This window comes from Talpa europaea, assembly GCF_964194135.1.
Source record: "Talpa europaea genome assembly, chromosome: X".
In the NCBI taxonomy this organism is placed as follows: Eukaryota; Metazoa; Chordata; class Mammalia; order Eulipotyphla; family Talpidae; genus Talpa; species Talpa europaea.
The window spans coordinates 40,308,203-40,324,148 of NC_140081.1; the positions used below are offsets into that span (position 1 = coordinate 40,308,203).

The window sequence follows — 15,946 nt, forward strand, 5'->3', positions numbered from 1 at the left end:
TTTGTACACCCTTTGATAGGAATCAATAAAAATGGCCTGTTTTGGGGTTGTCCACTCCAGTATCAAGCTTTAGCTTCCATGCTGGTAGGTACTATGGTTTGTGGCACCAATCCAGTTGGGGCACCCAAGACATATACTTAATCCTTATTTTTCAGTGCAGCTGTGCTGCCTGTATGTGTTCCAGCATGAATGAGTTCTGCTTACCATAATTCTCTCCTCTGAAATATTTTTAGCCAACAAAAATTTGGAAATTATTCTCCATCCTCTATTTTACAGATAGGTCAGCAGAAGTGTAGAGAATTGGACTCATGTCTAGGGCCAGCATGTCACCCTAGAGCTAGGCATGCCATTCTGTTTATAGTTGGGCCTCCAGTTGAAGGCTCTCTGAATACCTGAAGATTTTAGTTTATACTTTTCCTACTGGGCTGAAATTTCTCAAAGAAAGAAACTAATTAATTATTCTTCTATTTGCTTCCACAGCTTTGGGTGAACCAGGAGGATGGGGTGGAAGAAGGATCCAGTGACATGCAAAATGGGCACTTGGATCCCAACTCAGACTGCCTCTGTCTGGGCCGGCCACTCCAGAACCGGGACCAGATGCGAGCCAATGTCATCAATGAGATCATGAGCACTGAGCGTCATTACATCAAGCATCTCAAAGACATTTGTGAGGTAGGCCCTGGTATGTTAGTGCATGTGACTGAACTCAGTGTAGGGTAGAGGGCATTTCAATGGAAAATCAACAAACCATATGGACTCTACCTGTGACAATCCCAAGATGTTAATAAGTACAGCTGGACGGGCTCCTAATTTCTCTCTAGTGGACAAAACTGTTTTCTTGGGGTTTTTCTGTCTCACTGTTTCTCTTCTTTTCTCTAATTCTTGCTCTGTTTCTCTCTCATCTCTCCCTATGCCTCTCCTTACCTTTTTTTTTTTTTAGTTTCTTCCTCCCCCCCTTAATTTCTACACATATCCTCTTAGCTTCTGCTCCAGTTGTTGCCACCATATGTAAGGGTCTGACCTCATTATTTAAATAAAACACATCTCCCTTCATGCCAGTGGTTCACAAATTTGTGCACCAGAGTCCCTGGGGAAGCTTGTTATACATGCAGATCCCAACTCCTTTTCAACTCTCTCCCCCCTCAATGTTGTAAATTTTTAGTCTGGGAAAAGGCACAGGTATCTCTATATTTAACAAGTATCCCTGGTGATACTGATGGTGCAGATCTTCTACTTTTAGAAATCCTCACTTTTAGAAAACTGGTTGAGTTTGAGATAAAGCTATATCTCCAGACATACTGGAGATAAAGACAGGGTGAACAAGTATTTGTCCCTGCTGTTTGCCACTTTGCTCCTCAGTATCTGTGGCTCCGCATTCCCAATTTTTTTTCCATTCAGTCTCCTTGATATGAATGAGATGAAAAACCTTTTCCTCACACTTCATTGAATTCAGCAGAGACAAGTTGGCATTTTCAAACGCCATTTTTCTAAACAGATGGAAAAACCAATGAGAAATGTACAAAAGAATGATTTAAAAAGATTAAACACACAAACATGCACACACACACACTTATTCACTGGCTTCAACTCTAAATATTTTTATAACCATCTTTCCAGATGAGGGGTCAGGTCATATTTCTGTTCCCCAAACCTGTTGAGTGGTACCAGATTCTTGACTGAAGTCATTAGTTTAGTTCCAACCTTTTTCAAAGATCTTGTTTCTTGGCCTCCCTGGTGGTGCAGGGGTCATAGTCTCAGTGCATATCAAGCTATGGCCAGCCACTGCAGCATGAATTCAATATGAGTCCAGCACGAGTTCAGTGCCCAGCCAGGGAGCAGACCCAAATGGAGCTGCAGACCTCTCCTGTTTTGCCTGCTGTTCCCCTTACCAGTGTATTACCATAGATCCTCTTGTTCCGCTCCCCACTCTATCTCTGGTGAATCCTCTCACCCCCCACACCTCTGGCCTATACCCCAGTTCTTTATACATCAATAAATACAAATAAATTTTTAAAAATTCTTGTTTCTTTAGAGCAGTGCTACCCGATTAAACTTCCTGCAATAATGACAAAGCTCAATATCTGAACTCTTCAACAGAATAGGAACTAATCAGGCATTTGTGGCTATTGAGCACTTGAGATATGTTTAATATTACTAAGAAAATGAATTTTAAATTTTATTTTGTTTTAATTAATTTAAATAGCCACATGAGACTTAGGGTAACCATGTTGGGCAATTTAGCTCTGGAAAAATCAAAGCCAAGGTCTGTAGACTTTAATGCTCTTCAATTTATTTTCTCACTCCTGCCAGGTAAAGATTATAAACACCCCCTCATCCTGCTCCCAATTCATGAAGTGATGTTATAGTATAGAGATAGCAAAGGCTTTGGGGACATGGGTATACTGGCTTTCATATTCTAATTTAGTCACTAATTAACCCTGTGGCCTTGAACGTGCTCTTTAACCCCTCTGACCTTAATTTTCTCATTTGTCTAGTAGGCTTCATTATATTAATACCTTAAAGTTTTTGAGGAAATTAAGTAAGCACAATATTGCTACTGGGCAACCCAAGAAATGAAAAGGGGTTGCCCCAGTTTGTGAGTCCTCACCCACATGTTTAAGAACTCAGGACAAGACCAAAAAGCGGGTATAGAGAGAAGTAAAAAATGAAGGTTTATTTATAAGAGGAGTTAGGAGAGGGGGACCAGAGAGAGAGAAATTGGCTAGCATGTGGGTAGATGTCTTCTGTCTTACCAGTAGGTGTAAGTTATAGCTGAAAAAGAAAGAGGGTGAGGCCTGCCTGTCTTTTCTTTCTCTAGGTCAACCTGGCCACTATGCTGCACTACTAGTATGCAGCAGCACCCACTGTTCAAGAATTCTGGCTCATGGCATGCTGGTAGTTATAGTAAAAGTTTTCTGAGATGTAGGTGGCAGGGAAGATGGCACCTGTTGCTGTGTCCTCCACAAATTCCCCAGTTTTCCTTTGCTGTTACAATTTCTTTTTTTTTAGATTTATTTTATTATTTATTTATGTAGGCATAGAAGAATTGGAGTGTAGACCAGAGATGCGGGGGGTGAGAGGATTTACCAGAGACAGAGTGGGGAGCAGAAAAGGTGGATCTACTGAAATACACAGAGAGGGGAGCAGCAGGTGAGACAGGAGAGGCCTATTGCAACATGTGGGTCAGCTCCCTGTCCAATTATCAAACTCAGGCCACAGTGGTGATAGTGTGATAGCACTGAGACTTAACAACTACACTGCCAGGGAGGCCCTGTTCCTACCATTTCTGTGGTGAAAGTTGGGATACTGGGATGTACCCTCAGAAGACTGTCTTTTCTGGGGTTACAGCGCATTTAAAGGAATTAACAATCAGGTCACCAGACATTGTACATTGACCTCCAATATGGCAAGTCCTCCATTTCTAGAAAATGGTCAGTCAGTCCAAGCAAAAAGCCACAGACGTTAACCAAGCATATAGCAAACAGAATATTGGTAAAGCTCAGAAGAGTGAAAAAAGAGGGCTTCCCCAGTCGTGCAGCGGGTCGAGCACAGTGTTATGAAGCTGTCCGCAGCCTTGGCAGCTCAGGTTCGATTCCTGGCCAGCCAGAGAGATGCCCACATGGTGTGGCAGACCTCTCCTGTCTTGCCCGCTGCTCCCCTCAGCAGTGCCTTTGGTCCGTCTGCCTGTTCTGCTCCCCGCCCTGTCTCTGGTGAATCCTCTCACCCTCCCACACTTCTGACCTGTATCCCAGCTCTTGTATAAATAAATAAATCTTTTTAAAAAATCTTAGAATTGTTTCTGCTGATTAAAATAATTTTGTCACCTTCATTCCAATTCTATCAAATAATACAGTAAAAAGCATTTATTAACTAAATCTAATTCCAATTCATTTTTTTTGCACAATATGTCTGCAAATACACACACACACACACAGGGCAGGCTTCCAAGCAGAATTTTTGTTGGCATTGTTGGAACTTTCCATAAGGGATCTTAAGTTGAACTTTTTGGGGGCAACGAGGTCACACCCTTAACAGATGTCATCTGAGATTTCTCCTTCTAAAGGTACCCAAGACTTTTCTCTCAGACTTTCAGAATTGCCAATGGAGTCAATTTTCCCTACCTTCCTTGAAGATCTCTGGAACCTACAGGCAAAGTTGCCTTCTTGGCTATGATCTATTTCAACTCTGAGAGGGAATTCCTATCAAAATGTTAGAAATAAAATGTTTCAAATTATCTAATTTAGGAAGAGAAAAATAAAATTCCCTTTTGAAATTATGCAAATATCATTATTCATGACACATTGCCATGAATAATAATAATTATTACAGTTTTCCATATTATGATGGTATCAAGGAAACAGAAAATGCATGATTTAATTCTGCTCACAAAATTAAATTTAACATTTCTGCTCATCATGTTCACCTGAAAAATAAGTTTTTCTGGAATCAAAAAAAGACCCCTGAAAACAGCATCATTTCAAATAAAACTTATTAAAATTATCTTCATTATTGGGCCTCCCTTGTGGTGCAAGGGGTTAAGTCTCAGCATTATGAAGCTATCAGCAGTCACTGCAGCACAAATTCGATCCCCAGCCAGTTTGCTGACCCACATGGAGCAGCAGACCTCTCCTGTCTCACCTGTTGCTCCCCTCAGCAGTGTATTTCAATCTGCCAGAACAATTAGACACAAAGGGGAAGACATACAGATCTAAATCATATAGACACAATCAATTATCAGTTTTTATTTAACCTGCACGGAATATCTTCTGCAAATAAAGTTTTATTCATTTTCTCAAAGACACAGCTTTTTATTTATTTTTTTCTTTTAAAAATATTTATTTATTTATTTATACAAGCACTGGGTCCAGTCAGAAGCGCAAGAGGATGAGAGAATTCACCAGAGCCAGAGCGGGGAACAGAACAGGCAGATGGACGAAATACACTGCTGAGGGGAGCGGTGGGTGCGGCAGGGGAGGTCTGCGTACCATGTGGGAGACCCTGGCCAGCGGCCAGGGATAGAACCAGTACTGCAGAGGCTGTGGGCAGCTTCACAGCCCAGCATTCAACCGCTGCTCCACCAGGGGAGGCCCAAGACATAACTTTTTCTTTGCTTCCATGCAAAAGCAAACTCTTGATCACTGTCTGATTGAAAGTCAGTTCTATTCACATTGAACTGGCCAGGATGTTTTTTTGTTTTGTTTTGTTTTGTTTTGTTTTGTTTTTTACCTTAACCACAGATTTACCTGAAAACAAACAAAGAACAAAAACAGCAGTCTGCAAAAAGACAAAAAGGGAAGAGCCTCTCCTGGTGGTGCAGCAGTTGAGCGCTGGGCTGCGAAGCTGCCTGCAGCCTCTGCAGTGCCGCTGCAGGGTTTTGTGTCTACAGGTTTCAAAGAATGAGTTTAGCAAAATACCATAATGACCAGATCACTTCTTCAACAGTTAAGTTTGGGTATCTCCACCCTAGCAGGTCTTGAATAAGACCTGATCACAAGTTATGAAAAGATGCAATGGTTCATCTTGAGGTGTAGAAATCATAAAAAGTGCAAACTTAGAAGTAACAGCTAAAATAGCCTCAATATGTTGATTCTACCTTATTGTTCTATGTTTCGTACAGTGTTCAAAATTGAAGCTTGGACTGGTCTTCCAAAAACACTATCAAAGGTGCTTAAATAATGTCTGATGCAGTGTTTAAAATTGAAGCTTGGAATAGTCTTCCAAATACAGTATCAAAGGGGCTTAAACATAGCCCATTTCTGGGATTCATTCTTATCTGTAGGAGAGCAGTGGACAATTCCTGATCCCAATGCAGGTGGGTTTTTTGGCATAGTTTTGCCAAGGTCTTCTTTAAAGTGTAATTCATTTTTTCAGCGTGAGTGTAGATTGAGATTTCCAGGCATCATGTAGTTTCCAAGTAATCTAGAATACATTTTGTAAAGATTTAAGATTTATTTTTAATTTATTTATTAAAATTAATTAATTAATTAATTAATTTACACATACAAGAACTGGGGTGTAAGTCAGAGGTATGTGGGTGAGAGGATTCACCAGAGACAGAATGGGGAGCAGAACAGGCAAACTGATTGAAATATACTGCTGAGGGGAGCACGGGTGAGGTAGGAGAGGTCTGCTGTGCCTTGTGGATGAGCTTCAAGCCTGGGGATCAAACTCATGCTGCCGTGGCTGGAGATAGCTTGATAGCATTGAGACTTCCACCTCTGTGCCACCAGGGAGGCCCTCTAGATGGCATTTTTATGAATGACTTCTGAAACAAATGCAGGACAATTGTTACTCTGAATAGAGTTGTGCAAGTCAAGCTAAGGATTACTTCCCTTAGTACTTATTTGGCAACTTCTCAAGCTTTTTCCACCCTAGTGGGGAGGAAATGCTTTAACCCATCCTGAGAAGATATCTGAAGATACAAAACATACTTTTAATTGCCAGTGGTCTTAGGCATTAGGGTAATATTCACTTGTCATTCTTCAAAAGGGCACTTGCCCATATATTGAACCCCAGTAGCTTTAGGGTGCGAGTCAGCATTGGGGTTATTCTAGGTGCATAAGTGAAAAACTTGGGTGATACAGTGAGCCACTCTGTGCAAATAGCACCTTTTTAAATATGGGTACTCAGGATGCTGGAAGGCATCTCTCCCATTGTGGGATCCCTCAAGTTTATGTTTCAATAATGGGTAGACTAGAGCCTCTGAGAAGAGTATATCATGTTAAGTTCATCCTCCAAGTGGAACTAGGGTTGAAGTTAGCAAATCCCTATTCAAAGGCCCTTTCCTCATCCCAATCAGTATATTTGTAGACAAATTGAGATAATTCTATGGGATGGATGAGTGCTTCCTAGAGAGTACGCTATGCAGCAACTCTAGCAACATAGTCAGCTGCTCATTGCCTTCTGTAATTTCAGGTCTATCCCTTTGGTGGCTAGGACAATGTATCACTATTATGGATGATGGAAAATCTACTGCTTTCAGCAAGGACAAGAATTCTAGAAGGTGTTTAATGTCTTTATTACTTCCTGTAGGGAGTTCCTTTTCTTTCCATAGCTCTGCATGTGGTGTAGGGCCATGAAAAAATATTTTGAGATAATGACTATTTTCCCTCTTACCTTTAAGTGACTTCCAGGGTCAGAACTGTCAACTTGGCTGTCTGTTGACATACCTGATGGGAGGGTCTTGGCATCTATAGTGTCTGAAGTATCACCACTGCATATCCTGCACATCAACAATCTTGTGTCCAAAATCTGCTCCCATCTATAAACAGCTCCCATCTGGATATGGCAAGAGCTGGTGAGACAAATCTGGTCAGCTAGCATACACTGTTTCAATGATTTCTGGACAGTTGTGGATTTAGATTCCACTCTTAAGGCTTTCTACATTGCTTGAAAACAAGGTAGTTGGATTTACACAGTTGGTAACTTATAGATATGCATTCTATTAGCACTGCTTGATATGTCTCCATTTGCCCAGTAGTCAATCAAAGTCCACACTTCTGTGCTAAAACAATGCCAATGATGTGACATATACAGTGATGAGCTGACCTAAGACATATTTTTTCTGCTTCATGCAAAAGGTCACAAATGTCATCTACAGCCCACAAACAGGGAGTCCATCCCTTATTAGTGTGGTCCAGTTGTTTAAACAGGTATGTGAAGGGTTGCATTTTTTGTGCCTATTAATTAGACTAGGAATCTTAGGCTAACTTTCTGTTTCTCTGCCTATAGAATCAAAAAGGCTTCCTAGGGTATGGCAGCCCTGAGGGTGGTGCTGAGATCCAGCTTCCCTTTATTTAATCAAAGGCTTGTTGACATTCCAGAGGTCAAAACAAAGGTTCAGAATCCTGGCCTTTGAGGGTGTCCTTTAAGGGTTTGGGGGATACAAATTTTACAAAAACCCAGTCATTCCCAAAATCTATATAATTGCCTTCGATTGCTAGAGATTTAGAACTGAAATCACTTGTTTTCTTTTGGTCATGAGACTTTATTTGCCTTTTTTAATCACAAAGCCCAAGTATGTTATCTTCTGTTTGTATTTGTAAACCTTTTGAACTAACCCCTTATAACCACTTTCTGCTAAATGATTCAAAATCAATATGATATTCTTCAGATAAGATTCATAGTCAGGCCTGGCAATTAGTAAATAGTCTACATATTTGTAGGAGGATGCCCTGTTTACATTGAACCTTTCTGAAATCCCTGGTCAGCATTTATCCAAATATAGTTGGGAAATTCTTAAACTCTTATGGGGGCAAAGTCCAACAATATAGCAGAGTGCTTTTGGACTCCTGCACATACATTGGGATATAGAAAAAGGCATCCTTCAAAGCCATTACTGTGAACTAACCCCAAATCCCAGGTATGGTAGTTAACAGTGTGTAAGTGTTTGACAAATTTCCATTATGTCCTGGACAATTTCATTAATGGCCCTCAAATCCTGAATGAAGAGTGATTCTTTACCAACAAAATTAGTGTTGTAGGGGAGCTGGCAAGGCCAAATGAGGCAAGATTGAAGAAACTTTTGTGATACTGAGTGAATTTCCCTGAAGACCTCCTCTTTCAAAGGATATTTCTTTCTCTTTTGGCCTCTGCTCCTTCACACCATTTCTATTCTTTCAGGATCTGCATTTTTTGCATATCTCAGGGTTCCATATGCTAAAACCACTTCACTTACCCTTTCATAGATTTCTGCGGGAAACATTTTACTTTTTGATAGAGCATCCTGAGTGAGTACCGTCTGGAATCATAAGGCATATTCTGGGGATATTCATAGGTGCAGATTCTGATCTTAGAGTGAGAAAATAATATGCACAATAAGTTAAGATGTGACAGTCAAGGAGGGTAACTGGACACTCTTCCATGTATAGAAAACAATGTTATAGGTTTGTATCACAAAATTACCATTCCAGAGGTTGTAAAATGTCTTTCTGTTATGATCTTCACATTACCCCAGTGACTGGTACAGTCTTCTTGGTGATCTGCACTAATGCAGAATTCCAAACAAATTGGTATCTCTAGTGTCTACCAAAATGTCAATCAAAGAGTACTTCAAGGTGAGAGTTACCCACAACTCCATGGGGGTTATCATGAGACTTTTCCAGATCAAGTAGAGCCCCTGGGTACCCATATTCTTTATCTGAACCCCCAACCTGGACTATCATTTTCTGTCTTTTCCTCCCACCTTACTTCTTCATTCCTTTTACTTTGCCTGTATTTCCTTCTGAAATCCCCATCTGAATCCTCATTCTGTGCTGTCATCATTTTCCTTTCTTCCCATTTTCTCATTCTTTCTTCCAACCTGGGATTCTTGTCCTTCCAATGTACTCTTCCTTACAATAAGCACACTGACTCTTCCTTAAAGGCTCACTTCTATTTCCCTCCATGTCCCTTCTCTGTTCCTCCTAAATCCTGTCCTGTCTTCCCTCTGTGTGAAAATCGATGGAAGATGAGGCCTCCTTTATTCTCTGTGATTCTGAACTCTAAAGGCTTTATCCACCCATTGGGAAGGACTCATCTATACAGCAATTTCTACCTCGGTTAATTTAAATCTTTTCTCTGGAGTAGTCTGCCCAATGAATGTCATGTTAATCATCTGAGCATTTCTGGAACATATGGATTCAGTCTGTGTAAGTACTTTAAGTTTGAATATCCATTTAAAAAAAAGATTGATATATTTATGCATACAAGATCTGGGGTCCAGGGCAGAGGGGAGTGAGGGGTGAGAGGATTCACCAGAGACAGAGTGGGGAACAGAACAGGCAGATTGACCAAAATATACTGCTGAGGGGAGCAGCGGGCATGACAGGAGAGGTCTGCTGTGCCATGTAGGTTGCTCCCTGGCTGGCTGGGAATAAAACTCACGCTGCAGTGGTTGCAAATTTCTTCATAGGTTGTGTCTTAACCCTTGCGCCAACAGGATATCCTTTTAAAAAACTCAAATGGAACCTCATTGACCTTTTCACTAAGCTCCGTTCTTTTATTATTATTATGTTTTTCTTACATCATTGTTCATTTTTGTACAGTAATTGGTTTCTCCCTTCAGTTCTCCCACCACCACATCACCCATGAACCATCACCATATTTCCTTGTGTTCTTCCCTCCCTTGGTTGGACCTCCCTCTCTCCCCTTTCCGTATGCCTCAGATTATGCTAACTGAAATTAGCCAGAAGGGAAAGGATAAATATCAGATGGTTTCACTTGTATCCAGAACATAGAGAAACTGAACAAAAGGTCAAGAAAAAAGACAAAACTAGCAAGCTGACCATAGATCTGATGCTCTTTTGTTTAGGCATTCCCTTCCTCAGTACTGGTAATAAGTATCTTCTCTAGTGTTCTAGCCTTCCCATTCCCACAACACTGGGGTCCTGTTTAGGGTCTAGAATTGGGACAACCTTTTATAGTTCTGAAGTTTCTGGCTTTTCCTGGTGGAGATGACAAGCCTCATTAGCCTTTCCTAAAACCATTCATTTCTCATGAAATATCATAGCAATATGGATGCACCCAGAAGGGATTATGCTTAGTTAAAGAAGTCAGAAGGATAAAAAGAAAAATCATGAGATGCTGTCACTTTTAGGAGGACCGTAAGGAAACCATACAAGGGACTCAGAAAAAAAGAAGACAAAACTATCAGGCTAACTATAAATCGGAGACATTCCGCAGGGGAGGACGAGGGAGTGGGATCAAAACAGGAGAAAGAAAAAGCGCAAGAAACTATGGTGATGGTTCATGGGTGTCTTGTTGGTGGTAATTTTATGGGGATTATACCTAAGAGGAGAAATCAAAAGTACAAAAATGAACAACAATGCAAAAAGTATATAAATATATATTTTTAAATAGCACATATGACATGGATTGTATGTCTACCCTGGTGTGCCAATGCTAGGAAAAATTAGAAGCAAACAAATTAGCCATCCTTTGAGGATACTGTATGTATGAAGGGGCAGACTTTATCCAATTCAGGATGTCCCAGTAGAAATGGGAACTTGTGACAGATAGTATCTGGCAGGCTACGCTTGGCCTGTTCAATCTACCTGCCCAGAATTGAAGAAGACTGAACTTCCCTACTCCCAGGCAGTTCCTTTGATCAAATCAGGACCTGTTATGAGAAGGAGAAGACATTCTGGTCCTCTTATGTGGGGAAGGAGGTGAGGCCTATGGAGGGAGCATCTGCAGCCACCTAAGGAGGGATGCTGACTCTCTCTAAAGGTTTTCTCTGTTGGTAGATTCAAAGCTTCCAGTAAGTGGTTGTTCTTTCCTATTCCTTCTCCCACTTATTGCTGTCAGGTTCTGCCTTTCTTTGTGCCATCAGGTGAGTCTATGTCTTTTATCTATAACTCATGGAGGGACATAAACATGTGTATATATAGTAACTCATCCCATCTGTCTGATGTTTTACAAAATTCCTCCAATTGAAAAATATCTTTACAGTACAAAGTTTCACCAACAGATCATGTTTATCACTCTAGTGCATATGTTGTGCTACAGGAAAAAAAATACTTCTTAGACATTGACTTACACTGAACTTGGTTCAGTCAGCCAGAAACCCACATACACACCCCCCTAAGGAAACCCTCAGAGCAAAAACTACTAAGCCAGAGGTTGAAAATGAACCCCACAGGTATGTCCACCAGACCTCAAATAAAACCAAAATCAGTTCTGTGACTTTGTCAGGTGACCCAAATTAAAATTTAAGTGTGAAGAAGAGGAAGAAGACAAAAGAAAAAGAACTGTCTATACTAAATATACTAAATTTTATTTTTTATAATAAATTTTATTTTTATATTCCCCATACAATTGCAACCCCATTATTTTGACCCCAATCCCTCCTCTCCCGCCCTCTACCCCCCACAGAGTGTCTCTGGTTCATAGTTTTTTGTTGACTTTGATTTTCACTTTCTTTTTTTTTTTATTTTATAGAGGCATGTTTATTTATTTATTTGTTTGTTTGTTTTGTTTACACATGCACTGGGTACAGCCAGAAGCATGGGAGGGTGAGAGAATTCACCAGAGCCAGAGCAGGGAGCAGAGCAGGCAGAAGGACCGAAGTACACTGCTGAGGGGAGCATCTGGCGGCAGGAGAGGTCTGCGCGCCATGTGGGACCCTCCTCTGGTGGCCGGGGAGCAGCCGGGGATCGAACCAGCGCTGCAGAGGCTGCGGGCAGCTTCGCAACCCAGCACTCAACCGCTGTGCCACTGGGGAGGCCCTGATTTTCACTTTCTTATAGTTATTCATTTTCCTGGTCCCTTATTTAAGTTTTCTAGATTCCTGCTATGAGTGAGACCATCCTGTATTTTTCTTTTTCTTTCCGGCTTATTTTGCTGAGCATGATCCCTTCCAGCGCCATCCATGTTGCTGCAAATTGCATGTGTTTATCTTTTTTGAATGCTGAGTAATATTTCATGGTATATATGTACCACATGTCCTAGCCAGAGCAATAAGACAAGAGAAAGACATACAAGGAATCCAAATAGGAAAAGAAGAAGTCAAACTATCACTATTTGCAGATGATATGATAATATACATAGAGAACCCCAAAAACTCCACAGAAAAACTAATTCAACTCATCAATCAGTTCAGTAAAGTGGCAGGATACAAAATCAACACGCAAAAGTCAGTAGCCTTCCTATACACAAACAATAAATCTGAAGAAGAAGAAACAAAACAAATCAAATATTTGGGAATAAATCTAACAAAAGAGGTAAAGGACCTATACAAAGAAAACTATAAAACACTGTTAAAAGAAATAGAAGAAGACACAAAGAAATGGAAAGACATCCCCTGCTCATGGATTGAAATAATAAACATTATTATAATGGCCATCCTACCAAAAGCAATCTACAGTTTCAGTGCTATTCCAATCAAAATTTCAGTGTCATTCTTCAAAGAAATAGAACAATTATTGATGAAATTCATATGGAATCACAGAAAACCCCGAATAGCCAAAGCTGTCCTGAAAAACAAAGAAGGGAATGGAGGCATCACACTCCCAGACTTCACACTCTACTACAAAGCCATAATCATCAAAACTGCATGGTATTGGAACAAGAACAGACACACAGACCAATGGAATCGAATAGAAAATCCAGAAATAAATCCACACATTTATGGTCAACTAATCTTTGACAAAGGAGCAAATGGTTCTGGGAAAACTGGGTCGCTACATGCAAAAGAATGAAGCTTGACCACTACCTCACACCATATGCAAAAATCAACTCAAAATGGATTAAAGAAGTAGACATAAGACCTGAAACCATAAAATACATAGAAGGAAATATAGGCGAAACACTACATGATATGAAGCCATGTTTAAATCAAAACACAGAGTGCTTTTCTGAAATAAAGCCAAACTCATTTAAATTAGAAGAGAGAAATTCCACCATGTGTCATGCAATTGCAACTCTCTTAGGGTGACTAATGTGTGAAAGAATCTGGTCAACCACAGATGTGATGGCTCCACATTGGGCACCAGCTATTAGCAGACATCCACAGAAATAAAAGGGGCATGCTCAAATTTGTGAGCCCTCCCATATGCTTGAAAACTGGGAACAAGAGCCAAATGCGCACATGCAGAGAAAAATAATAAAACAAAATTACAAAGGGAGTTAGAAAAGGGAGGGGGGAGAGAGAGAGGGAAGGAGGGAGGGGAGACAGAGAGAGGAGAGAGAGAGAGAGAGAGAGAGAGAGAGAGAGAGAGAGAGAGATTTTAATTGGCTAGCATGTGTCTAGATGACCTCCATCCTACCAGCATTACCATGGTGCCAGTCAGAGTAGAACAAGCCAGAGAGTGAGGCACACCTGCCTTCAGTGTATTAAAGGTCAACCTGGCTATTCAATCCCTCCCCTAGTTCCCAGCAGCTTTCCAGCTCAGGAAGTCTGTTTCATGGAATGCTGGCAGTTGTAATCCTTCCATTTTAAATGGAAATTGGGATGGGGATGATGACACTTGTTCCTGTGGCATTAGCGAAACTCTTGTAACAATATTACAACTATTAGGGAAAATGTAGTTTTCCTTTCCTTCCCCTCCATCTATCAATGTTCCTCCTTTATCTTTTCCTCATTAGGAAAATGGTTGATATTTAAAAAGACATATCCACTTGAATGGGCTATATGGCATTGGGCATGAAACCACCAACATGTGTTTCATGTATCAAATGTTTAGGAGAGTCCTGCTCCATGCCAGGTCTTGGATTAAGCATCTTCAGTCAAAGTGTTATGTCCTAGACCAGCAACATCTTTATTACATGAACTTGTTAGAAATTCAGTATCCTTAGCTATGCCCCAGACCTACTGAATCTGAATTTTAATAATACATATTAAAATTTAAGAAGCAAGGCTGTAAAACTATATCTTCCCATCTTATAATGTGATAGGATCTGTAATACAAGTAAGAACATTTCTTTGTCTGGCAGGCCAGGGATGCTGTTTAAAACCTATGTCAGGTCACTCCTCTGCTTAATGCCCTCAAATGGTCTTCAAGTTCTCACTGAGAAAAAGTCAGAATTCTAATTATTATTTACAAATCCTTCTGTTATCAAGCTCTTCTTGCCTATGTGACTTTATCTGCTTCTTTCTCACATGATCTCACTACTTCAGCCACAGTCTTATTGTAACCTAAAAATGCCTGACATGTCCCCCTTTCACAGCCTTTTTCACTGGCTTTTTTTCCTTTGCATAAAGTACTCTTCCCCCAGAGTTCACATAGCTCTCTTCATTACCTCCCTTATGCATTTACTCAAGTATCACCCTCTCTTTGAGGCCATTCCTGACCATTTTATTTCAAATTGTATTATCTTTCCCCCTTTTCTGCTTTACTTTCTTTGTTGATATGTGACACATAATACATTTTGCTTTTATATTTTGTTTATTGCCCATCTCCCCTACAAGAATTTATATTCTATGAGGAATAGGGGTTTGCATATGTTGATTTGCTTACATATCCCCATCACCTAATACAGTGTCAGGCACATGATAGATGCTTAATAACTATTGTTTAAAATCATATTTAGGGGTCTCCCTGGTGGCTTAGGGGTTATGCCTCAGTGCTATCATGGTATCACCATTATGGCCTGAGTTCAATCCCTGGCCAGGGAACTAACTCACATGGTGCAGCAGACCTCTCCTGTCTCACCTGCTCCCCTCGGCAGTGTATTTCAGTAGATCTGCCTGTTCTGCTCTTCACTCTGTCTCTGGTGAATCCTTTCACCCCTGCACCTCTGCTCTACACCCCTGTTCTTGTATGCATAAATAAATAAAAATAAATCTTTAAAATCATATTTGAGGGGTCTCCCCAGTGGTGCAGCGGTTGAACGCTGGGTTGCGAAGCTGCCTGCAGCCTCTGCAGCACCAGATCGATCCCCAGCCACCGGGCAAGGGTCCCACATGGTACGCAGAGCTCTCCTGCTGCCCGCTGCTCCCCTCAGCAGTGTACTTCATTGGTCTGCCTGTTCTGTTCCCCGCTCTGGCTCTGGTGAATTCTCTCACCCTCCCATGCTTCTGACTGTACCCAGTGCTTGTATAAATAAATAAATCTTGAAAAAAAAAAGATTTAAAAAAAATCATATTTAAATATAATTATGTGAATGTATTCTACTTTGATAAAGTACATTCACATCTTATGCCATTTGAGTTTTATTTATTTGTTTTTTATGATTTTTAAATATTTTTATTTTTACATTGAAGAACTGGGGTGTAAGCCAAAGATGCAGGGAGTGAGAGGATTCACCAGAGATAGAGTGGTGAGCCAAACAGGCTGATTTCCTGAAATACACTGTGGTTTAGCTCCCTGGCGGGGATTTAAATTCAGTTCATAGAGGTGATAACACTGACACTTAACCACTAGACCACCAGGGAGGCCCCACCATTAGATTTTCAGACAGGAAAAATGTTGTTATTGTTATTCCTACTTTCTATATCAATAGATTGAGTCTCTGAGAAGCAAAATTA

The 15,946-nt window shown here is 40.6% G+C and overlaps 1 protein-coding gene across 4 annotated transcripts in view; it reads left to right on the forward strand.

Moving 5' to 3' along the window:
• The window catches only part of ARHGEF9 (Cdc42 guanine nucleotide exchange factor 9), a gene marked incomplete at both ends in the record, with an annotated part of 371,843 nt that overhangs the window by 155,596 nt on the left and 200,301 nt on the right, over nucleotides 1–15,946 (forward strand). For all 4 annotated transcript variants that reach the window (XM_084259305.1, XM_084259307.1, XM_084259306.1 and 1 more), the window contains one exon: nucleotides 481–672. In XM_084259305.1, coding sequence (XP_084115431.1) covers nucleotides 481–672 — 192 coding nt within the window. The remainder of the gene's footprint in view (nucleotides 1–480; nucleotides 673–15,946) is intronic.